A 25,275-nucleotide genomic window follows, 5' to 3' on the forward strand; every position below is an offset into this window, starting at 1 on the left:
TTTTTTTTTTTTTTTTTTTTTTTTTTTTTTTTTATGTGGTGCTGAGGATCAAACCCAGTGTTTGACACATGCTAGGCAAGCATTCTACCACTGAACTACACCTCCAGGTGGTTAATTTCCTTCTTAATTCTGACCCTTACCACTGTGTATGAGCCCTGGCAGACAAGTGGTCAGGTGGCCTTTGTCTTACCTGATCTTTTTTTCTACCCATGTCAGGGACAACATTGTAAGTCCAGAACAAAATTTACAGATGAATTCTCTCAGCTGGGCAAGCCCTTCTGACTCCCAGCCTGAACCTACCTGGGAAGGGAGAGAAAGATCCCTTCAGCCTGGGGTCATGCAGCCCTGGCCCACCTGAGTATGGGCCAGCAAAGGGGCCAGGAGGCTGGCTCTTAGTCTCAGCATCTCTCTGCTACAGACCCCACACACTATCCAGGTCAAGTGGTTTTCTATTTGCTCTCTGCATGCAATCCTTTCCTCTCCCTCAGACATGTATGGAGTCACCTTCTGAAAGCCACCCAGCCCCACCCTCCATCTGATAGCTCCTTTTGCAATTGCTGCCTCCCTAGCTTAGTATTAGGTTTTCTCTTGTGTTGGGAAAACATGGAGCTCTTCCTACTTTGGAGATGGCTCCTAGAATTTTCCTTAGAACTCCATCCTCTGTGGAACCACAGTTCCTCCACCTAGAATGCATTGCTTCTGTGCTGTCTGCAGAAGGCTTCCTGGCTTTCCATAAGCACTCGGAATACCAGGCTGGTCTCTCTCCCTGGAATGATGATCCTGGCCTGCACTGATCTAAATTTCCTTCTTTGTTTTCTTGGAAAATAGAGGTTGTTTCCAGTGAAAATGAGGCACATGATCATCCCCCCTGTGGATTTTGCGTACTATTTTTTGGTGAATTCTACAAGCCAGATTGTAAAGTACCTGATGGATGTCCTCCTAATAAAAACAGGGATTTCTTGGTGGGGACCAGTTCTGGAAGGAGACAGAATCCTGCCTGGCGAAGCCCCTGTACAATCCCAGGTGACCTGGTTCTCACTGGTGCTGTTAAAGCAGAGGGTTTCCTATCAAAGCAGAGGGGTCCTTCCAGGTTGGAGCCTAGGGCAGGAGCCAGTTTCCTAAGCCCTGAATGACAGGCTGGCTGTGTGCACAAGTTCAAGCTTACACTTGTGTACCCACACATTCTTGCTGGTCTCTGTGCCCAGTTATGTTTTTATACAAAACACTGGAGCTGAATGGAACATATACTATTAAAGGTTGATTCTTATCCTTTCCTGAAACATTTTTTTGCAGGGGTAGGGACCGGGGATTGAACTCAGGGGCACTTAACCACTGAGCCACATCCCCAGCCCTCTTTTGTATTTTATTTAGAGACAGGGTCTTATTGAGTCTCTTAGCGCCTCTCCATTGCTGAGGCTGACTTTGAACTCTGGATTCTCCTGCCTCAGCCTCCTGAGCCTCTGGGATTACAGGTATGTGCCTTTGCACCTGGCTCCTGAAACATTTTTGAAAAGTGCTTTTGTAGGTCATGTTCTGTTGGTTTTTATTATTTTTAAAAAATTTTTGGAGTATATTTTTCTCAAAAAGAGATTGGATGTAATAATAGCATCCATACCTAAGAGTTTAGCATATCTTTAAGAACAAAAGCATTTAAAGATACAGTAGTAATAATTTTGTAGTAACATATTAATTCAACCAAATGTTTATTTTAGAGACAAGACCATGTAAAAAGGCACTCCTTACTGCTGACTACACAGCCAAATTATAATAAATAAATTAAAGTAGTTGTTTTATTATTAGGGTCGTTACAGGAAAACTAGAATAACCTAATATACTGGAATAAAAAAAAAACAAAAAACATTTATTTAGGGTTTCAAAATTCACTGCTCACACCAGCCATCAGTATTGGGTAATTATCTTACTTTCTGGTGAAATATTATTTCTTAGCATTTTGTTTAATCTCTGTGTTAATAATCATGTAAACTTAACTTTTTCAGAAAACTTTCTGATCTAGCAGTAAATTGAGTTTATTTGGGCAAAAGCTTAGGGGAGACCAAACCATTAAAAATTTAATGTAAGATAAATAGAGTTATTATCCAGATTATACACAGCAGAGAAAGAAGTAGGATCAATTATCAATTATTTGTTGTGTAACATTCTGTGTGTCTTAAAAACAATGCTAATTTATTATTTCTTATGACCCTGTGGTTGGCTGGACTCTGCTGGGCAGTTCTGCTCCGTGTGGTGTCTGCTAGGATTTGTATAGCTTATCCCCCTGAGGGCTCAGCTGGGGCTGGACATACAGGATTCTTCACTCATGGGTCAGAACCACAGCAGGGCTGGCTAGAACAGCTGGACCTTGCCAAGTCTTTCCAGTCACTGGTATTTAATGGGTAAAAGTGGAAGCAGCCAGGCTTCTTGAGGGCTGGGCTTAGAACTGACAGTGTCACTTCCTGTCATTCGACTGGTCAGGGCAAATCACAGAGCTGCAACCTGAATATATGGATATGGGAGGAATTGCTGGTGCTTCTTTCTAAATATTAACACAAAATAGAAACTGTGGGTATATCAAAACTAGTAGGGAATTGGGGCATATTAAGTTTCCATGGAATGTGCCCCATCACTCTATTCTCCTCTATCAATGGTGGAAAATGTTAAGTCTTATTTTAAGAAGCATCTCTTGATTGTGGAGTTCTGGAGTTAAAGGAACTTTGCAATTAACATGTGAAATTTTATCTTATCCTCTCATTGGACTCAACTGTGACCTGGAAAATTTTTGTGATCTGCCTGTCATTATGTAGCTAACTACATAGTATAGGCAGTTTTTATTATAATGGAATTTGACATATGTGGAAGTATTCTTGTCTAACAAAAAGAAATCATTGCTATTTCAGCATAAGAAAGGTAAAGTCAAATTTTTATTTTCCTCATGTTCTAAATTGGCTCCTTCTTCATAGACACAGTGATATGTATTTTGTTAAGATACTGAGTGACGTTTTTCCATGTTATTTACATGGCTGGAAGTTTTGGGTTTTATTCAGTGCTGCGTGCTCCGTATCCAGAACAATAGTGGAGACTCAGCAAAAATTTGCCAAGTAAAATAATTGCAGTTATAAGAAGTATTTCTATAACTGTGTTAAATATATCCTAAGAAATATATTAATTACAGCTAACTTTTGCCATTACTGGGTAGTCAGGCTCTAACTCCCACCTCACAATCGTATTTGAGAGGCTAATATATTACACCTAACTCTGACAGATATCTTATTAAGGAAATTGATTTTTAAAATAGAATTCTTTTAAATTAGCCTGAAGATAAATTTTCAAAAGCAAAATTATTTAATTTAGGATACCAAAAAATTTAAAAATTTTTTATAGTTAACAAATATTTACCCGAAAAAGGTTTTAGGGTTTACACTGCCACCAAAAGTATATAGCTGGGGCTGGGGATGTGGCTCAAGTGGTAGCGCGCTCGCCTGGCATGCGTGCGGCCCGGGTTCAATCCTCAGCACCACATACAAACAAAGATGTTGTGTCCGCTGAAAACTAAAAAAATAAATAAATATTAAAATTTAAAAAAAAAAAAAAAAAAGTATATAGCTGTAAAGCATTTCACCAGCCCATTTATTTTATAATCACCAATTTTATTTTGGTCCTAACAATAGTTGTAAAATGCTATTTTATTTTATTGGTGTTTCTTTGATCTGATATTGGCAACGGAGACAATTTTTCATGTTGGTTTAGTTTTAGGCCATATTTCTTCATTCCCTGCCTGTAAGTTATTTTTTAAATTTTTTTTTTTTTTTTCCCTCAGAAGTGTTAAGCATTTATCCTCCTCTGTGCACTGCCTGAAGAATACATTAAGATGAAAGGGCTGTGGCTTCCCCAGCAGGCACTAAGAGGCCACTGTCAGAGGCTGAAATTTCTGTTTGTTGCACTGGTGTACATTTTCCTTTCATGTACATTCATTGAAAATTCAAAGATTACTTCCATTTTTCCTTCACTTTGTTTTTTCAGGCACAGCTTGAACACACACATACACACACACACACATACACACACAGCTTGTGAGAGCCCATGTTGAACTCTCTCAGTTCTCTTCAGGAAGTACATAGAATGCAAAGAAGGGTGGGCGCCCCGTGATTCACACACTCTGCCTGAGGCTGTGTTTCTGATTAAGGCCTGACAACTGGCAGCAGGATGCTTGGAAACAAAGTGGAACACAGTGTTTCCAAAAGGGCTCCTGGAAGCACTTTGCTCAGGGAATGAAGCACAGCGGCCAGCTCTGGAAGGGCAGCTTGGGGCCTGAGCAGGAGGCCTTTGCCAAACAAACCTCACTTTGCTTCACCCTGCCCCAGCTGGGGAGCAGTACCTTTTAGAAACACTGGGCTTCTTCTTTCTTTTCCTCCTCAGTTCTCATCAAGAAATTGAGTCCTTTGAGTCTCATAACAGCAGGGCCTGGGGGCTGAACTCCTTTAGTCCACAACTCCCAGCTGAAATCACAAGCTACTTGAGAGAGGCAAGATAGGCAGACACAGACAACGAGAGCCCCCGGGAGACCCAGCAAGTCCAGAGTGCTCATTTCCAGTTTTTTAGCCAAACCTCATAGTTGGAATGTTAAAACATTGGGATATGACTTTGCTAATGTTTGAAAAATGCTTCTTCACCAGGAGGGGGTGAGGGAGGATCTCCATAGGAAATTCCTTCCTTCATACATAATAATTTGTCACTGAATTTAAATTACTCTCAGTCACGTAGTGATGCCGGTAAAAAATGTTTCTCTGCATAGAAACTGTGGTCCCAGCTCTTGCCTTCTTTGAGCGGAGTGAAATTGTAGAAGCAGATCTGGGTACCCCAGCCATTCCTGCAGAACTTGTGTGTGTTAGGGAAGCACACAGAGGAGAAAGGGTGATGTCAGGAGAACAGAGGTGGCCCGTGTGTTCTTTGTGACAGGATCTTCCCCACTGGTTGTCAGCTTCCTGTCATGTGGGCGGCAAGGCTGGCAGGGCAGGGCTTCCGAGGGAGCACCCCACCTTGTGGGCTGGGCAGAGAGGACATTGAATTGTGACACGCTGCTACAGAGGCTTGGACCATCTCATGGAAAGCTCTGGAGTTGGGTAAAGTCCCCTAAACGAAGACACCAGCCCTTGATTCTGGCAGGCCATGTACCCCATGCCTGGGCCATTCACTGGGCTGGGGATATAGATCAGGGGAGGGCAGTTGCCTACCATGTATGAAGCCCTGGGTTCAATCTCCAGGGACCACTCCCTTCCCAGAAGACAAAATTCACATACATAAGGTGGAGTTTATGAAAACTGTTGGTGGCATCAGAAAACCAATAAAGTTTGAAACCTCAGTTTATCTTACCCTCTTTAACCTACCCAGTCTCTCTTTTAGACCAAATAATGTTACTGAGTATACATAATTCTTATAGGCCAGTAATCAAGGAGTAGTTTTCTTTAGGAAACAATTCAAGTAGTTTTCTTTAGGAAAAAACAAACATGTGAATGGAAGTAATTTAAATATTCAAGACATTAAATGCAGATCTGTGACTCCAAATTGCCATTTAATATGCTTTGCATTATAGAATATAAAACTACCCCAGCCTACCTATAGATTGTCAAGCTGACAGCCAAGACTATTGAAGGTGAGGTGTCAGCTAAACCTGTCCCTGCAAAAGTGGAAATGAAACCCCAAAAGGTAGCAGGAAAGGATAAATGTTTGTATGAAAAAGTGCAAACCAAAGCGAAAAGGGGAGAAAACGGAAAACAGACTGAAGCAGCTAATAGAGAAACTGAAGATTTACCTGCAGAAAACAGAGAAACTGAAAATCAGGAAAGCCCAGCCTCCAGTGAAGCAGAAAGAAGCAGAAAACACACACACACACACACACTGTGTCTTATCAGTGGTCTCTGACTCCCTTCTTGTATAATCCAGAGGATATTTTTAAACACAATTGTTTTAGTAGTCTAGAAACAATTTTAGAAAGGAGAAAATCTCACCTCATCCCATTTTTTTTAAGAGCAAATGATCTTCTTCTTATTATTATTTTAGAAGTGAAATCATTTGCTGGTTGTTTATTTATTTATTTTTTTGGCACAGCTATTCAATTAGTTTTCTTTAGGAAAAAACTTTTTCAGGGACAGGTTTAGCTGACACCTCACCTGTCTCTTCTTGGGCTTTGAGAGAGAAAAGGCACTTGTCATTGAGGCAGAGGAGTTCATAGACCATCCACCCACCACCCTACCTCCCAGAGAGAAGCAGAGCTCACCTCCTCCTTCACATCTCCTTTGGCCCAGGTGACCTTCCTCTTGGGCATCCTAGCAGTGGGCGGAACTTACCCTCTTACAGTCACCCCAGCTCTTATTTTTTATCTTGAGTTAGGGTCTTACTAAATTGCTAAGGCTGGACTCGAACTTGCCATCTTCCTGCCTCAGCTTGCCAGGTTGCTGGAATTAGAGTGTCTTTGGGCCAGCTCTTCATTTTTTGCCAGAGGCACCTAAGATCCTTCTGTGAACTACAACAGCTAACCCTGAAATAGTGTTTAAATGTGCCTTTATCCCCTTTAATCCCTACAGCAACTCGGTTAACCTCATTTCACAGATGAGGAATAGAAGCTCAAAGTAAGTAAAGAGTTTGCTAAAGACTGAACAGCTGCTAGACAGCAGAGGGGATACATGAAATCGGGTGTCTGGTGTCTATCTAGGCTCAGCACTATTCTGCTATTTTCCGAATGGCTTCGTACAATTCTAGATCAGGACTCTCAACAGTGATCTCCAAACATTGTTGAGAAAGGAAGGTGAAAGGCCAGGCTCCTCAGCTGGACTTCAGGCTCACCTCTCTGTTATGCCGCCTCCTCAGGAGAGCCCTGCCACTCCCTGCTGCTCCCTGCTGTGCCTCTGCCCATACTCTCTGTCAACCTAAGACTTGTGTTCCTGATGGATTTGAAATGTATTCTGGATTTCCTTCAGCTCTTAAAACATAGATGTTATAGAGGGAGGGAGCGTAGCTCATAGTAGATTGCTCCACTAGCATATGCAAGGCCCAGAATTCAATCACTGTCACCACAAAAAACAGAACACAATAGCTTTATAGATATGTGTAGTAGCATCTTCTGAGAGGTAATGTATAGAAACTACATATTTGGGGCTGGGATTGTGGCTCAGCGGTAGAGCGATCGCCTAGCATGGGCGGGACCCGGGTTCAATCCTCAGCACCACATAAAAATAAAGGCATTGTGTTGTGTCCATCTACATTTTAAATGTTTTTTAAAAAAAGAAACTACATATTTGCTCCATGAAGGGTTATGCACAGATAACAAAAGCAAGCCTCGACTGACTTAGACTATTGAAGTTTTTATTTATAAACAAGCTGGCTCATGAATGTGGTTGTTTTACAACTTGAAACACCCCTATGAGCACAAGTCTTCACTTGTGGTCTCCTCCTGTTTTATCTTGGTTAAGTTCCTAGATTTGAAGCACAGATCTTAAAGTAGTGGGAGAGTTTTGAATTGTATGTAAGTGTCGTGGCCTTTCATGAAGTTGTCACCTCCTTGACTGTTATCAGGTGCTTAAGTAATGAGCATGGGCTGGCAGTTCCCTCTGAGGGAGACAGGTCAGTGGTCATGTTTCACAGGAAGCTGAACGGTCAGTGCTGGTTGAAAGGTTTGCGGTTAGTGTTGACTCTGACTGGCATGTTTTTCAATGGGCACCAAACGCTCCAGGGCTATCCTGCTAAGATGTGGTCTTAAGCATGCTTTCTTCTAAGCCCTTGAGAGTCTTGCAGACATGATCTCATCAAATAGCACAGCTGGGAAGTAGGGAAGGTGAAGTGTCATCACCTGTCTCTGGGTGAAGAAGGAGTAAGTACTTCAGGCCAGAACTCTGGTGCTTTCTCCCCGTGGCTCTTCCAGATGGTATACAATGTGCCCTTCCTGTCAGCCCAAGTGCTGCCTTACAGAACAGCCCTCTTCTTATTACCACTTCCCAATCTGCCTCTTAAGCTGTCACTTCTGTTTCTTCCCTCTGATGCCACCTGTATGTTGGTGGCACCTCCTCAGGCCTCCCATCTCACTCTTCCCTGATCCCCTCTCTTGCTCTGCCACCTTGCAGGACCCCACACCCACATTACTGACTCTGTAGCCAAGTCCATTCAATGTTTTTGTCCTACCACTCAGCTAGGATACTACCAGGAAGAGAAAACTTGGTTTAATGTTAGATGATCATTGGATATTAAACACTTAATTTGTTCTGGGTACTGTGTGAGGTAGGCGGATATAACCATGAGTAATATGGTATTTAAGAGCCTGGCAGTTTCTCCTGGTCCTAATGGAGCAGTCAGACAGCTGAGCGGGATAAAAGTCAGAAGTACCACAGGCCTATCCAGGGGCAGTGGGGACAGTGCTGTCTCTCCACAAAGTGGTTCTGTACTCCCACGGTGACTGGCTGCCACCAAGTGGCCCTGTGCAGCCTCCACTGAGATCATTGTCCTGTGTCTTCTTTATTCCCTCCTGAATGACAGGGTCTTTTCAGTCTCCTCCTCCTTGCCCTCACATTGCTCAGCATTTCCATCTATAGAAGCCTCTTTTGTAGCCTCTGCCTGCTTCATCCTAGTGCAGAAGTGACCCTCCATGGGTTCTTTCCCTCTCCTTGCCCTCCTTGTCACCCTGCAGCCATGTTTCTTAGTCCCCTCCTGCCCCTTTTACCTCCCTGCCTCAGATTGCCTCGAGCTCTGGGCACCCTGCAGCTGTCCTCAGATCATACTGCACATGTCTCTGTTTGAAATCTCCCATGATTTTGCAAACGGGGAAAAACCCAGGGTAGTCTGACCTTGGTCTGTGGCTCTGTATCCCCTGTCTCATGTCTCTGAGTGCTGCTGCCATTCAGCCCACTCCTCCTGCCTCCTCTGCTCTGACCAGTCCCTCTGCTAAGAATACCTATCCTCTACCTGAACTTTTCACCTGCCCAAAGACCATGAGTCTTTGAAAAGGCAGCTGTCCGACCCCCTCTCTTGGGTGGAAAGGAGCCCTCTCCTCTGACCCTCTTTCACCCCACCTGTACCTCTCCTGCAGTGAGCACCAGTTTCTGTCTTCTGTTTATCCCACAAACAACTTTAAGAAACCTGTCCTGTACCTACTAGGCTCCAGGGCTCCTACTTCTTTTTTCTTTCTAGTCATATCACTAAGGGTAAATCTTTACTGCTATAGCCAACAATGGTCATTGTAAACAGTAGGCATTTAATAAGCATTTCATTCTCATGGAAATATAAGGGAGAACAGTGGAGTAAAGGAAGGGAATGGGAAGGGAAGATGGAAAAGACAGGCATGAGATGGACCAAATTATGCTATGTGCATGTATGAATATATTGTAGTGAATTCCACTTTTATATATAACTATAATGCACCAATTAAAAAACAATAAATAAATAAATAGAAGGAAGACCAGTAGAGGAGAGGAAGGGATTCAGTAGGAGGGAGGAAGGGAAGGAAAGGAAAAGTACTAGGGATTGAAATGGAGCAAGTTATATGTATTTATGAAAATGTCAAAATGAATCCCATTAATATGTATAATTATAATGCTCTAATAAAAAACATTTTTTAAGATCAACATTTCATAGGGGGCTGGGGTTATAGCTCTGTGGTAGAGCACTAAAGAGAAGAACTTAAGTTTCTTTCAAATCCACATTTGTTCTTGATAATAGGTTACATCGTCTGGGGTGTGATATGAGCTTGACTTTTGGCATCTGTAGGACATGCACGTTCTGAGTCATCTGTAGCACCTTGCAGGCTCTAGCAGTCACAGAGAGGCAAAGTATCATAGCACAGTCAGGCACAGAGTAAGGAGAGAAGTCACCTGTGGTTTTGTTTTATAATGATAATGACACACTCTTACATCTTCATGCTTCCTTCCCAGGAGATGGCAGGCAGAGCGCTCAAGCAGACCGGCAGCAGGAGTATTGAAGCCGCCCTAGAGTACATCAGTAAAATGGGTTACCTGGACCCCAGGAATGAGCAGATCGTACGCGTCATTAAGCAGACCTCCCCAGGTGAGCCCAAACCAGTAGCGTGGTGTATGAAGAAGATTTGTGATTTGAAAACACAGAACAGTTAGCAGGAAAATGTCCAGCCTGCCCTTGGTCAATAGATAGTCTCTTAGCACATTGTCTTATGCATTTAACAGGTAAGCTGAGCCTGCTCTGCCCCAGCAGTAAGGACCTGGAGGGACCTACCACAAGTAGTAGATCATGGGACTTTCCTGAGTGCTCACCCCACCCCAATCTGAAATAACCTGTGGTGCTCCCAATCTGGAGAGTTTGCTTGTTTTGTTTTATGAAAGATTGAAAAATTAAAGTGAGTAAAAATGTTGTTTTTACTTGCTATTGGGCCTGGAGAAGTCTTTGAAAAGGGAGGCTTATCCAAAAAAAAAAAAACCTTTTCTCACATGATAGCCTTTGAAAGCAGCTGTCCAGTGGAGGGCACCTCTCCGGGCCAGAGCTGTGAGCAGTATGCTGGGCTTCCCCCTAGTGTCCCCTGGGAACAGCTGAAGGCATCTGCTCTGTTTCAGTGACTATCAAGGGATGTTCCTCTCTGAGGATGGAATAGATGAACCCTATTTTTGGTATTTGAAGTCCCTGGGGTATAATAAAGGATTCATGATAATTTCCAAAAGGAATTTTCCCTATCTGTGGAAGACCTGGTGTGAAGCTCACTTTATGGAATGAATGAGAAAATCTTACAGGTTTTGTAAGTTCTGTCTCTGTTGTTAAGGAGAACATACATTTCTGTTTTCTTCTTGAGAGAAGGAATTTCCTTAGCCTCCAGCTGGCCATCTATGTCATGATTCTTGTTCTGTGACCTTAAGCATGATACCAAAGGGAAACACACACACACACACACACACACCCGCCCCATTATGATTTCCTTCCTAATTGCCTTTGGTGTGGTGTGCTCACTGATGCATCTTTTTAGCCCTGGCAACACAGAGCCATCATCACTGGGCTCTGACTTCTACTCAGTGCCCAGGCTACTGAGGCCTTCACCCTGCCAGGTAGTCCAGGGAGGGTGAAGGGGACACAGCCTTTGGACTATAGCACCCTCTGCCAAATCAAGCAGTCATTGTACGAAACTGAAAGGAGCCTTTGTCCTTCCTTCCAAGCGTCTGTTTTAAATGAGGAGAGATTTTCAGAATGGAAAAATCAGGAATAAGGAAGCAACAGCAGAAATCCATCTGGGTATTTGTAGGGGGATTCTGTGTGTTTTTTATTGTTGTTGCATATATGTTGTTTTGTTTGGTTTTAATAAAAACAAAAATCCCAGAAAATCTTTAATTTGAAAAATAGATGAAAATAAAGTAGACATTTGGACAATGGCTATGATTCTACTGTTAGAGAAAAGGAGACTGGGAATCATGTGGCAGTAAACTTGCTGTCCCAAACAACCTGGGCATATCATGGAGAAAACAGAGCTGGCTGTTCAGTTGGTTCCCTAGCATGGCAGGATGGTGATCCTGGGTGCTATGTCCTCCAAGGTGTGAGGGATACTCCCCAGCAGGACTGGGAAACTGTCCTTCCTATGGCCAGTAACCCTCCTCTGAACTCCTGAAGTTCCCCACACCCTCATGCTATATTAAGGGGAGTCCTCAGTTGAAGACCTTGTGCAGCCACTCAGCCTCTAGGACATTGCCAGCGTAGGGATCAATCTGAAAGTGCCAGAACTGGCTGACCACACTCCTCATGCTACCTTCCCATTCTTTCCACTGCAGGAAAGGGCATTGTGTCCACCCCGGTAACAAGGAGGCCCAGCTTCGAAGGCACAGGCGAAGCGTTCTCATCCTACCACCAGCTGGGAGGTGCAGCCTACGAGGGCCCAGGCTTTGGCACAGATGGCCCCGCGGGACTGGAGGAGGTGCCACGGCAGTATATGGACTTCCTCTTCCCAGGAGTTGGTCCCCACAGCCTGCCTGGCCACCAGCACCCCCCCAAAGCCTATGGTGCCAGCATGGAGGCAGCGGGAGCACATTTCCCGGCCACCTGCCCCACCGGTCCGTCCCTGCCACTTCCAGGTGCACACTATAGCCGCACGCACCTCCTAGTACCCGGGGAGCCTCTGGGCTACGGTGTGCAGCGCAGCCCCTCCTTCCAGAACAAGACGCCGCCCGAGTCGGGGGGCTATGCCGGCCTGACTGCCAAGGGCCAGGGGGCCCCGCCAGGCGCGGGCATCGCCTTCCCCACGCCCACTGCCGGACTGTATGGCCCGCATGCGCACCATAAGCAGGCTGGCCCCGCAGCCCACCAGCTGCATGTGATGGGTTCCCGGGGCCAGGTGTTCACTGGCGACAGCCCACCACAAAGCTTGCTGGTCCCCTCAAGAAACAGCCTCAATGTGGATCTGTATGAGCTGGGCGGCCCCCCTGTGCAACAGTGGCCAGCAACCACACTGGCCCGCCGCGACTCGTTGCAGAAGCCAGGCCTGGAGGCTCCACGCCAGCACGTGGCCTTCCGGCCTGACGGCCCAGGACCCAGCAGGACCAACTCCTTCAACAGTCAGCAGCCGCGGGCTGGTGCACCAGGCCAGGCCGAGCCTTCCCTGCCTGCCCCAAACACTGTCACAGCCGTGACTGCCGCGCACATCTTGCACCCAGTTAAGAGCGTGCGGGTACTGAGACCTGAACCACAGACAGCCGTGGGGCCCTCCCACCCTGCCTGGGTGCCTGCACCTGCCCCAGCCGCTGAAGGCCTGGACTCGAAGGATGAGCACGCCCTGGGCCTGGGAGCCACTGCTGTCTACCCACTGGATGTGGAGTACAGTGGCCCAGACCGCAGATGCCCACCTCCACCCTACCCCAAACACCTGCTGCTGCACAGCAAGTCCGAGCAATACGACCTGGACAGCCTATGTGCCGGTGTGGAGCAGAGCCTCCGTGCGGGCCCAACTGCAGAGCCTACGGAGAGGAGCGACAAGAGCCACAAAAGTGCCAAGGGGGACAAAGGTGGCAAGGATAAAAAGCAGATCCAGACTTCTCCAGTACCAGTCCGCAAAAATAGCAGAGATGAAGAGAAGAGGGAATCCCGCATCAAGAGCTACTCCCCCTATGCCTTTAAGTTCTTCATGGAACAACACGTGGAAAATGTCATAAAAACCTACCAGCAGAAAGTCAACCGGAGGTTGCAGCTTGAACAAGAAATGGCCAAAGTAATTTCTCATTTTATTCTCACTGTTTGCCCCTGGCTCCTCTCTACTGGTAATAGGAATCACAACAGAGAAGTACTATTCCTAATTCATATACCTTTATCATAAACCCTGTATCACAGGTCATAATCTGGTTATGGGACCAGCAGTTTAGAATACTCACAAATGTGAATACTTCCCTTTCTCTATTTCCTCTTCCCTCTGACTTCAGGAGACTGTGATAGCTGTCCATAATGTTGCTAAAAGGCAAATTAGCAAATTGATTTTTATGGTGTGTCTTTACACAAATTTCATCAAGGCTTATTTATTAATGTAACATTTTAGAAGAGTAGAAATAAAGTCTGAAGTTCTAAAAATTAAAATTAGGATTCATAAATAAAAATATATCTAGTAATAATCCAGTTGGCCATCCTTTAAGTTTTTAACTAATAAAGAATATTTTAAACATACTTTAATTGACACTCAAGTGCTAGAAAAGATGATTTTTAATAAAGTTATTCAAATTAAAGTGTAACACTAAATTTAAATCACACCAAATTCTAAAAATCAAATGTATTTGACTTGTTTTTGTTTTCCCATCTCTTCTGAGCTAAGTATTAGATTGTTCTTGGAGTTCCTGGAATGTTGTGGTCCCTTTTCCCACCAACTTTCATTAATAGAGGTTTTCCTTAGTTTTTAGAGCCTAAAGTCACCTAAAGAAAGAACTCTGTTCTGTCATACTCTGGATTCCAGGTTCGTATCTACATTTGAACATAAGGAACAAACTGATGATTATTTTGCTTGTAGTAGATTAGACCCATTCTTCTGTTTTTTCCTTTCTGTAGAGCCCACTCAATTCCAGGGCCTCCCTTGCTCCCATCACTTGCTACTATAGAATCCCTCTAAGGTGACTTCTTCTCATTTTCCTTGTGTGCAGGCTGGACTCTGTGAGGCTGAGCAGGAACAGATGAGGAAGATCCTTTACCAGAAGGAGTCAAATTATAACAGACTAAAGAGGGCCAAGATGGACAAATCCATGTTTGTGAAAATCAAAACCCTGGGGATCGGTGCCTTTGGAGAAGTATGCCTTGCTTGTAAGGTGGACACTCATGCCCTGTATGCCATGAAGACCCTGAGGAAGAAAGACGTCCTGAACCGGAATCAGGTGGCCCATGTCAAGGCCGAGAGGGACATCCTGGCTGAGGCAGACAATGAGTGGGTGGTCAAACTCTACTACTCCTTCCAAGACAAAGACAGCCTGTACTTTGTGATGGACTACATCCCTGGAGGGGACATGATGAGCCTGCTGATCCGTATGGAGGTCTTCCCTGAGCACCTGGCCCGGTTCTACATTGCAGAGTTGACTTTGGCCATCGAGAGTGTCCACAAGATGGGCTTCATCCACCGAGACATTAAGCCTGACAACATTTTGATAGATCTGGATGGTCACATCAAACTGACAGATTTTGGCCTCTGCACTGGATTCAGGTGGACTCACAATTCCAAATACTACCAGAAAGGTATTATCTTAGGCGTGCTCTGTCCAGTTTCTACATCTTGATGTATCTTCCCATCCCAGTGGCTCCTAATCACTTTGAAATTATCCATTATTGTATAACAAATTATTATTATTGTATAACTCGGTGTGATAGCCTTCCCTCCCTAAAGGAAGGATCTGATATGTGTGAGATTTTTTTCTTAACCCATTAAGTCCCACATTTCAACTATAAATACTTCAAAAAAATTGACACAAGTACATTAAAGTAAATTGGAAATCATACTCTAGAGCATATATTGTTATTATATTAATACTATATCAATTAAGTTTCTATATATTTTATATATTATATACTATATTTAAGTTTATATAGGTGTTCCATATCTGGGCTGATGGGACAAAATTTGTTGTTAGTGGATTTAAGTTTTACTACATTGTAGATATGTTGTCATGGGGCTTTTGTGAAGAACCATCCCTCTGCCTATTTAAACAAGCCTTAAAAAGTGAAAGTTTTAGAGCTGGATACAGTGGTACGTGTCTGTAGTCCCAGTTACTCAGGAGGCTAGGCCAGGACGATTGCTTGAACCCAAGAGTTGGCCGCCTGTCTAGGTAATATAACAACATCCCATCTCAAAATAAAAGTCTCACAGCCTCCCAAGGCTAGCTCTTTCATAGCTAACCTGGATCTAATATATAGTTCAACTCCATTTCTAGGTTTGCTATTTGGAAAAGTCAAAAACGGTCACTCTCTTTCTAATGGCTGGGATGCTTGAAATAGCTGTTTTCATCCCATAACTCAGACTGTAAAAACTCAAAATGAACCTGACTCTTTCACTTTTTCTGGAATTTGTTACTTTTGTTCATACTTTTTAAATTCTCTTTAATTTTTCCATGCTTATCACAAAATGTCTTGCTAGACAGGTGTTAGCTTTTGGCGTGGGGGGGGCGACTAGGGATTGAACTCAAGGGCACTCAAAACTGAGCCGCATCCCCAGCTCTATTTTGTATTTTATTTAGAGACAGGGTCTCACTGACTTGCTTAGCTCCTTGCTTTTACTGAGGCTAGCTTTGAACTGGCAATCCTCCGCCTCGGCCTTCTCAGTGGCTGGGATTATAGGTGTGTGCCACTGTGCCCAGCAGGTGTTAGCCTTTTGATATTAACCTGAAATTGATGCCCCAAAGTTCTTCCAGCCTGTATTCTTATTCACATTGTCTCATTGTCAGCTCAGCACAGTGTAGTTGGCTGTTAGTGCTCCAGCCATCATTTCTGCCTTGGCACTGATGTTACCTTACAACTTGTTTCTCAGAGCCCTGGAACAACAGTTGTCCCTGTGGAGCAGTTGGAGAGGATCCTTTGTCCTAACATGTCAGCAGCTGATTGGAATTACTTTTCGGCTAAGCTATGGATTTTGTTTCATTGTTCAGTAGTGAACATTCATTTTATTTTTTGTTCTTTTCTCTTACTACCCATGATTCCTGGGCAAAGGGAACCACATCAGACAGGATAGCATGGAGCCCAGTGACCTCTGGGATGATGTGTCTAACTGTCGATGTGGGGACAGACTGAAGACCCTGGAGCAGAGAGCACGGAAGCAGCACCAGAGGTGCCTGGCACACTCCCTGGTTGGAACCCCAAATTACATCGCACCAGAGGTGCTCTTGCGCAAAGGTATGCCATTGGGCTACTTCCTCCCACCCCACAGCCAGCTTCTGGCTGAAGGCCATCCTTACCTGCATCTCTATGGAGCCAGGTGACCTCTAAGAATTCTCTCCAGCTCTAGCTTTCCAAGACTAAACTATCCCTAATAAACAAGCCTCCTGCTTCTCATCTCTGTTCTGAAAATACCCTTGCTCCACACACCATTAGGCCAATGTCTGCTTGCCTTTTCCTCCAGCTGGGATGTGTGGGGTGTAGGCTTTCTACCTAGGACCCAGGGAATGGCTTTAGAATTGGTTTCTACGGAGTCAAATGATGGAAACAACTCTGGGGCCACAGGACACTACTCAGTCTGCCTAAACCATCATTTGTAGGCTCTCTTTTAACTCTCCCTTGCCCAAGTTCTCAACCAAGTTATACCATATTCAACACACAAATATTGTTTTCCACCTAATCTCCCTGCCAGCCCAAAACCTCATAGGAGATAAGATTTGCAGACAATAGTGGGCATAAAATCACCAGTACTCATAAAATTTGTCTCCTAGATGGAGGTTTCATTCCTTCAAATACAATATCTGGTTCAGACCAGGAGGGTCCTTCAGTGATCCTGCATAACCTGTAGTGACATTATGCTGATGATCTGATTCCGTATAATAAATCTAGACTTAGGCTGCCTTTTCCTTCACACACATTTTGTTTGAAGTGTTTGCAGCCAGCAAGACCAGTTCAAGTCAAAGTTTCTTTGTTGGCTGTGGTAATCCAAGGCAGATTACTGTACCACTCAGCATTACGAATGTGGCAGTTAACTCCTCAAAAGCATGTGAATATTAATCCTGGTGCCCAGAAAAGGCCTCAGGTCTCCTGCCATGTGAACCATTCCAGAGGAGCCAGTGGTCAGGGTTATTCTGTAGCCTCCAGTGCCACCTGGGGCAGGACGAGATGAGATGGTGGGAGTGCGCAGGGGTCCTGCTGACCTCACATGTGTTTCCCACTTAGGAAGGATTAGGTGACATGAAGCCTATCCTGGCTTGATTGGAACCTGGGGCTCTGAAAGAAAAGTGGGAGAAAATCAAAGATAAATAAACTCACTTCACAGAATCCTTGAGGCTGTCCTTGATTACCCTAGATGGGGACTCTGGGAGAAATGCCTGGCTCCAACAGGGTCTCATAGTAAATTATATGGATTATAGTGAATACTTTCCAATTGTCCCCTTTGCCAAAATAGCCTACTCTCATCCTCCTCATCTTTACGTTCTTCACCTTGTTCCAAAACTGACTTGGAAGCCTCCCCAGGAAACCCTCTCCGTGTCCTTACCTGCCCATATCCCAGTCATGGCACTTTGTTTTGTGAGTGTTTATTTTATGTGATCTTTAAGAGCTTAAAATTCCTTTAAAAAAAAAAAACAAAAACTGGGGATTGAACTCAGGGGTGCTTTGCCACTGAGCTACATCTCCAGCCCTTTTTATTTTGAGATAGGGTCTCATACAGTTGCTGAGGCTGACCTAGAACTTTGGATCTTCCTGCCTCAGCTTTCTGAGTAGCCACGATTATAGGTGTGTGCCACTGCACCTGGCAAGAATTTAAAATTCTGATTAACATCTTGTATTATTGCTAATAATACCAATAATCTTTTTAAGTAAAAAAAAGTCTTTTCTTACTATAAAAGTATTCTGTATTTATTACAGGCTAATAATTGAAAATAAGTGACTGTGGCCTCCCCCCATGATGACTATAGCACCCTGATCCCAACCCCTTCCAGCCCACCATTCTCAGTCCTCCTGTGCAAGACCAGGCATTTATGTAGGTGTGTCTCTTCTTCTTCTATTACAATACTACGTTAGCTTGTTTTCTCTCTTCACAGTAAATCTGTATGTGCAGGATCTTATAGAACTTACCTTTGAGAAGAATCTGCCAGTGCAGGAATTGAGTGAGTGACTTTTGTCTTTCAGGGTACACTCAGCTCTGTGACTGGTGGAGTGTTGGTGTGATTCTCTTTGAGATGCTGGTGGGACAACCGCCATTTTTGGCTCCTACTCCCACAGAAACCCAGCTAAAGGTAAGCAGAAAGGAACTTACACCTGCTTTTCGCAGAGCACCAGACTTTTCTGATTCATCCATGGATCCTTGGTTGGTGTTTGACCTCTTACTATTCTGAGTAGGATGGAAATTGCAGTTCTATATACTGAGGGTATTTTAAAGTAATATTGTCTTTTAAAATTATTATCTTGGGCTGGGGATGTGGCTCAAGCGGTAGCGCGCTTGCCTGGCATGCGTGTGGCCCGGGTTCGATCCTCAGCACCACATACAAACAAAGATGTTGTGTCCGCCAAAAACTAAAAAATAAATATTAAAATTCTCTCTCTCTCTCTCTCTCTCTCTCTCTCTCTCTCTCTTTAAAAAAAAAAATATTATCTTTTTTCTTTTTCTTTTTTCCAGTACTGGGGATTGGACCCAAGGCCTTGTACATGCTAGGCAAGCACTCTACCACTGAGCTACCTCCCCAGTCCTTTTCATTTTTTATTTGAAGCAGGGTACAGTAAAGCCACAAAATTAGACCTGAGTCCCACATTTTTGTGTATCTGAAGTTTTTAATCCATTGTTGGTATGGCATCTTGTTATTCCCAGGCCAGAACTACACAGTGAGAAGCAGTAAGAGCCCAAGGCAAATCACGTCTCGCCACCATTTGTGCCTACTTTGCAAAGAACAAGCCGAACTTTGTAACTTAAAGCTAATGAAATCAGTGTGTTTATTTGGATGTTAACACTGCTATTTGCAAATTATCAGCTAGGTGGTTAGGCTAGTTGTGTGTATTCTTAATACTCATTTGAAATCATTAAATCTGCCAACTGATCATTTAATACTAAATAATTTTAGAAATGACAACCATTTGTTTCTGAAAAAAATTATTAGTTAGGGGTTGAATTGAGCATCTGAAATCTTCAGTGGATTTAGCCACTGATGCACAATTTAGGAAGTTTTCATATGCCCTCCAGTCCATGATAGAGCCCAAGTGTAGTCTAGGAAAACCTTAAATTAAGGCTTAGTTTCACTCTAAGAATAATACACTTGCAGTTTGGCCTTTTCTTCATATTTATTGAATGCTGAAACTCACTAATTTGACTGCATAATAACCCAGATTATTTTTGAATTGTGGTAAAATATATGTAACATAAAATTTACCATTTTAACCGTTTTGAAGTATACAATTTAGTGCCATTAAGTATATTCACAATATTGTGTGTCCATCTCCACTCTCTATTTCCAAATATTTTCAACATTCCCCCAGACAGAAATTTCACCCATGAAATAACAACAACCTTTTCCCCCTTTGCCCCCTTCAGCCTCTTCTAACCTCTGTCCTTTCTGCTCTGAATTTGCCAAATATAGGTACTTCACATATGTGGCATTGTACGTTCCTTGTCTTTTTGTGACTACCTTATTTCACTTAGCATAACATCCTTAAGGTTCCATCCATGATGTAGCATGTGTCAGGATTTCCTTCCTCTTTAAAGCTGAATTTATAATCCTTGTGTGTATGTACCATACTTCATTTATCCATTCTTCAATTGATGGACATCTAGGTTGTTTTCCCCTCTTGGCTTTTGTGAAGGGACATAGGTGTACACATATCTTTTTTAGTCCCCACTTTCTATTATTTTGGATATATACCCACAAGTGGAATTTCTGGATCATATGATCATTCTACGTTTAACTTTTAGGGAACTGCCAAATTGTGAAGAATGCCAAATTTAGGTACCTCACATATGTGGAATCATATATTATTTGTCTTTTTGTGACTACCTTATTTCATTTAGCTTAACATCCTCAAGATTAATTTCCTTCCTCCTTAAAGTGCTATTTTACTTTCCCACCAGGGTTTATTGGTTTCAGTTTATTCACATCCTTGCCAGTGCTTATCACCCTCCCTATACCCAACATTTCCCTAAATAGTAGCCATCCTAGTGGATGTGAGGTGGTATTTCATTGTTGTTTTAAAATGCTCAGTGTACTTTATTTCCCTAATGATTGGTGATATTTAGCAGATTTTCATGTAGTTATTGGCCATTTGTATATTTTCAGACATATAGCTTTTTTAAGACCTCTGTCACCTTTTTGAAATTAGATGATTTGTTGTTATGTTATAGTTCTTTATATATTCTAGGCATTAACTCCTTTTCAAATACATACTTTGCAAATATATTCTTCTGTTCTATAGATTAGTTTTTCATTCTGTCAACAATGTCCTTTGATGCATAATAAAAGTTGTTGGTTTCCATGAAATCCAGGTTAGTTTTTCTTTTGTTGCCTGTGTTTTGGTATCATTTCCAAGAATCACTACCAAATCCAGTATCAGGAAGATTTACCCTGTGTTTTCTTCTGAGTTTCATAGTTTTACTAAAAAAAAGACTCCTAAGATTTAAAGCAGCCCTCTCAAAACAAATGCCCACCTCCTTCTATGCCTCACCCACTGTCCTGTCACCCCAGGTGGTAGCCAGTTATATTGGCCTTGTCTCACCTAGAGTAAAACACAATACAGAAATCCCTTATAGTCTCTGTTCACAGTAGACACACCTCTTTGACAAATGTATTTAATCAATTTCCTGATGGCTGTGTACCGTGGTTGAGCATGATGAACATGAGGCTAAGGCCAAGGATCCTTTCTCCCCTCCTCGCCCATACAAAATACTCATCAACCATTTCCTAGGGCTGGGGATGTAGCTCAGTGGACTTGCCTAAAGTGCTCAAGGCCCTGAGTTCTATCTCCAGTACCAGAAAAATCAATCAACCAACCAACCATCTCTCAGTGATAGTGAGTTTTAGTGATTTCTGTGATAGCCCAGCAGAAATCCATTTGTGTAGCTATAGAAGCAACTCATACATCAGTCGCTTCATCTTTATGGAAAGCACAAAATTCTTTGGCTACACAGTATTTCTGATAAAAGAAAATAAGTATCTTTCTGTCTATATTCACTTCATCCCAAGCCTTGGCCTGTGAGCCACCTCCCAAACCACACTGCCTTCCAGCTGCCCAGATGAACACTGCATCCTCTGTTGTCTGTTTTAACTGCCTCGCCTTATGAAACTGGAATGGTTTAACAGCCACATCATCGAGTACTGTCAGGGGAACTGCCCTAGCTGGGCCTTGAGTCAAAAGGGGAAACTAAAACTTTGGTGCTATTGTCTCTTTAGGTGATAAATTGGGAGAACACGCTGCACATTCCATCCCAGGTCAAGCTGAGCCCCGAGGCAAGGGACCTCATCACCAAACTCTGCTGCTCTGCTGACTGCCGCCTGGGGCGGGATGGGGCAGATGACCTGAAGGCCCACCCTTTCTTCAGCTCAATCGACTTCTCCAATGACATCCGGAAGCAGCCCGCCCCCTACGTTCCCACCATCAGCCACCCCATGGACACCTCAAATTTTGATCCCGTAGATGAAGAAAGCCCTTGGAATGAGAATAGTGAAGGCAGCACCAAGACCTGGGACACTCTCACCTCCCCCAATAACAAGCACCCTGAGCATGCGTTTTACGAATTCACCTTCCGGAGGTTCTTTGATGACAATGGCTACCCCTTTAGATGCCCAAAGCCTTCAGGAGCAGAAGCTTCGAAGTCTGAGAATGCAGATTTAGAAACTTCTGATCTGGTGGACCAGAGCGAAAGCTGCCAGCCAGTGTATGTGTAGGCTGTGACCAGGTGCCCACAGCTCGTGTCTTCAGAGCCCGGGAGCCACAGCAGGTTCCTGAACAGGCAGATGGGAAGTGCAGGGTGACTTTGTTTGCAATAAGTCTATTGATTAATCACTTGAAATTCTGGTCTTTACCAAGAAAACCCCAAACCAACAAGAAACTGAAAAAAAAAAAAAAAAAGAGAGAGAGAGACTGAAGTCTAGCAGATCTTCGTTTCTAGATTCTGTTTGATGGGTGTCAGGAAGGTTCAACAGGTCTTGGGATTGGCTTTGAGGGCCTTCACTGCATTAAAATAAGATTTTTAACAGTTTAGTACAGTTTAGAAAGAGCACTTATTTTGTTGATATCCAATTTTTCTTACTAAATTATAGGGATTAACTTCGACAAATCATGCTGCTGTTATTTTCTACATTTGTATTTTATCCATAGCACTTATTCACATTTAGGAAAAGACATAAAAAACTGAAGAACATGTGATAAGAAATCTCTGTGCAATAATGTTTGAAAAAAAAAAAAAAAGATAAAGCTCTGCTCAGATGTCACGGAGACTGTTTTATCCACACAATGGTTTTTGTTTTGTATTTTTTCCCACATTTCAAAATTGTGATATAATGTTAAAAGCTGCTTTTATTATAATTTTTTTTGCTTTTTGCATATTATAGTATAATAGAAAGTGTGAGCAAAGTGATATGGGTGTGATTTCAGGTGTCTGGCGTGTGGAAAGTACTGCATGAGCAGGGTTTTTCTATTATAAAATTACCGTATCTTGCCATTCACAGCAGGTCCTGTGAATATGTTTTTACTGAGTGTTTTTAAATGAGGTATTTTAGACAATGTGCTGATAATGTATTGTGTGGGTGAATTCTTCCTTATGATTGTATCCCTTATTGTTTTGTTAAAGAAATGCAGATGTGTAACTGAGAAGTGATTTTTGTTTGTGTGTTGTCTTGGGTATGATTGGATTCTTTGGGGAGTAAACATAAACATTTGTCATGTACTAAACTTATATACATCAAAAGGGATTAATTCAGCTATACCAAAACATTTTAAGTTAATCATAGATCTGTGTCTATTTCTTGCTCTTTTCATTCTTGGTATAGCTGGCATGTGGAATCCAGTAGCTACCCTACAACTTAACTTTTTCACCAACAGCCCACACTGAAAGCTTAAATGAACATTAGTCCTCCTGTTTTTAGACAGCTGAGATGAAATTGAACAATCTTATGGTTCTTTCCACATTTTTTTTAGTGTGCTTTGAAGTATCAAAGCTTGGTTTAAACAGTTTATTTACACAAATGTATTGTTTAAATCATTTAAACATTTTTCTAAATGTATTCTTTTGTAAAAAAACAAAAATTCTTCAAAGTAACATTGGAATAAAAAAACAATTAAGCCATACATATTTTCTTAGATGTATAGGTGTATATATAACTATATAGATAAACACAAAATATTCCTTATTTCAAATTAGTATGGTTCCTATTTAAAGTGATTTATATTTGAGTAAAAAGTTCAATTCTTTTTTGCTTTTTAAAAGAACTGATGCATCATATTTTTCATTATATTATTCCACATATTTTTTCCTTGAAGTTCTTAGTGTAATGTATCCATTATTTAGTATATATCTAGCAACAACACTTATATAAGTTTATCAATGTCTAAAAAAAACGATTCCTGTGTACTGGTTTACATTTGTATGAATGGCATATTCTGAAGTCTGCTGTGCTTGTATCATGACTTACAGTATTTTCTCTATTTTATAGTAATGCCATGTTGTTATTTACAGCGCTCTGACATACTTTCATGTGGTAGGTTCTTTCTCAGGAACTCAATTTAACTATTATTTATTGATATATCATTTGCCTTTGAAAAGCTTCTACTGGCACAATTTATTATTAAAATTTTGAGTCCAAATGCCTTAGTTGGTGTCAAATTTTATTGGAATTTGTAAGATCTTGTCTTTATCAGCGTTTTATAACTCCCCACAAAACATACACACACACTTGTGATTCCCATACAGCCAGGTTTAAAAACTACTGATAGAGTCACTGTCATGAGAGAATATGGAAAGCTGTCTCCCAGACAAGGCTCTGTCTCAGAAAGGGCCTGGAATATAGAAAAAAAATGGATTTTCAGTCAGACACAAAGACCAAACCAGGATCTATGATCCTGGATCTGTGACCACGTTCTGTTCTATAACATGGGGGTAAAATGTACCTCTTTTTAGGGTTTTGAGTGGCATAAGTGGAATATCAAATATATATTTTTGTAGATGATAAAATAAATCATGAATAGGAGCTAATTCCTCTGCATCATGATACAATTAAACTAAGGATGAGTGTAGCACCTACCTTTTCATTTAAAATGATCTATAGTATGAAAAAATTTGGAAAAGATTGATTTGTTTGTGCTAGCCTTTCAAATGGGTATAGTCATGGTTTAAAAATCAAGATATATGCCCTCACTTGTAATCCCAGCACCTCAGGAGGCTGAATAAGGAGGATTGCAAATTTGAAGCCAGCCACAGCAACTTAGCAAGACCCTGCCTCAAAAAAAATAAAATAAATAAAAGGGACTGGGAATAGCTAAATGGTAAAGCACCCCTGCATTCAATCCCCAGTATCAAAAATATCTAAATGAATGTACAGAAAAATTTGCTGTCATTCATCTTCTTAGAGACAACAAATGATAGTAGTTTGTTGTGCATTCTGAGAGAAATGAAATCTTATATAGTACACAGTATAAGAAAAAGTGTATGTGTTCTTTATTGCTACCTACAGAAATATGAAACTGTTATACTTTTTTTTTTTTTTTTGCAACTTTTTTCACTTGACAATGTACAATGTGTCTTGGCAACTATTTCAGCATGGAAACTTTTTTTGCAGTGTTACTGATCAGACTCAGGGCAAACAGTCCCGCGGAGCTACATCCCAGCCCTCTTCATTTTTTATTATTCCTGCATAGTATTCCATTGAGATGCTGTTATAATCAAAGCAGTCTCATATTGGTAAGCATTCAGTCACTTCTGATCTATTGCAGTGTTAGAATAAATAACCTCTTATTGTCATTTTATTTTTTTTAAATATTTTTAGTTGTAGATGGACACAATACCTTTATTTTGTTTGTTGAGTTTTTATTTTACGTGATCAAACCCTATGTACCTCATGCATGCTAGGCAAGCACTCTACCAATGAGCCACAATCGCAGCCCTTATTGTCATTTTATATATGGGAAAGTAAATATATAGGACATACTCCTAGATGT

General features: G+C 42.2%; 1 protein-coding gene across 1 annotated transcript in view; it reads left to right on the forward strand.

Annotated features, from left to right (window-relative positions):
- Lats2 (large tumor suppressor kinase 2) overlaps window positions 1-23,925 on the forward strand; it is a 60,516-nt gene extending 36,591 nt beyond the window's left edge. The window contains exons 2-7 of the mRNA XM_015499341.2: window positions 9,912-10,044; window positions 11,760-13,189; window positions 14,103-14,685; window positions 16,150-16,332; window positions 18,271-18,377; window positions 21,513-23,925. Coding sequence (XP_015354827.1) covers window positions 9,912-10,044; window positions 11,760-13,189; window positions 14,103-14,685; window positions 16,150-16,332; window positions 18,271-18,377; window positions 21,513-22,007 — 2,931 coding nt within the window. The 3' untranslated portion in view covers window positions 22,008-23,925. The remainder of the gene's footprint in view (window positions 1-9,911; window positions 10,045-11,759; window positions 13,190-14,102; window positions 14,686-16,149; window positions 16,333-18,270; window positions 18,378-21,512) is intronic.
- The last annotated feature ends 1,350 nt before the right edge of the window (window positions 23,926-25,275 follow it).

Source organism: Marmota marmota, unplaced genomic scaffold, assembly GCF_001458135.2.
Source record: "Marmota marmota marmota unplaced genomic scaffold, marMar, whole genome shotgun sequence".
NCBI classification, from domain to species: Eukaryota; Metazoa; Chordata; class Mammalia; order Rodentia; family Sciuridae; genus Marmota; species Marmota marmota.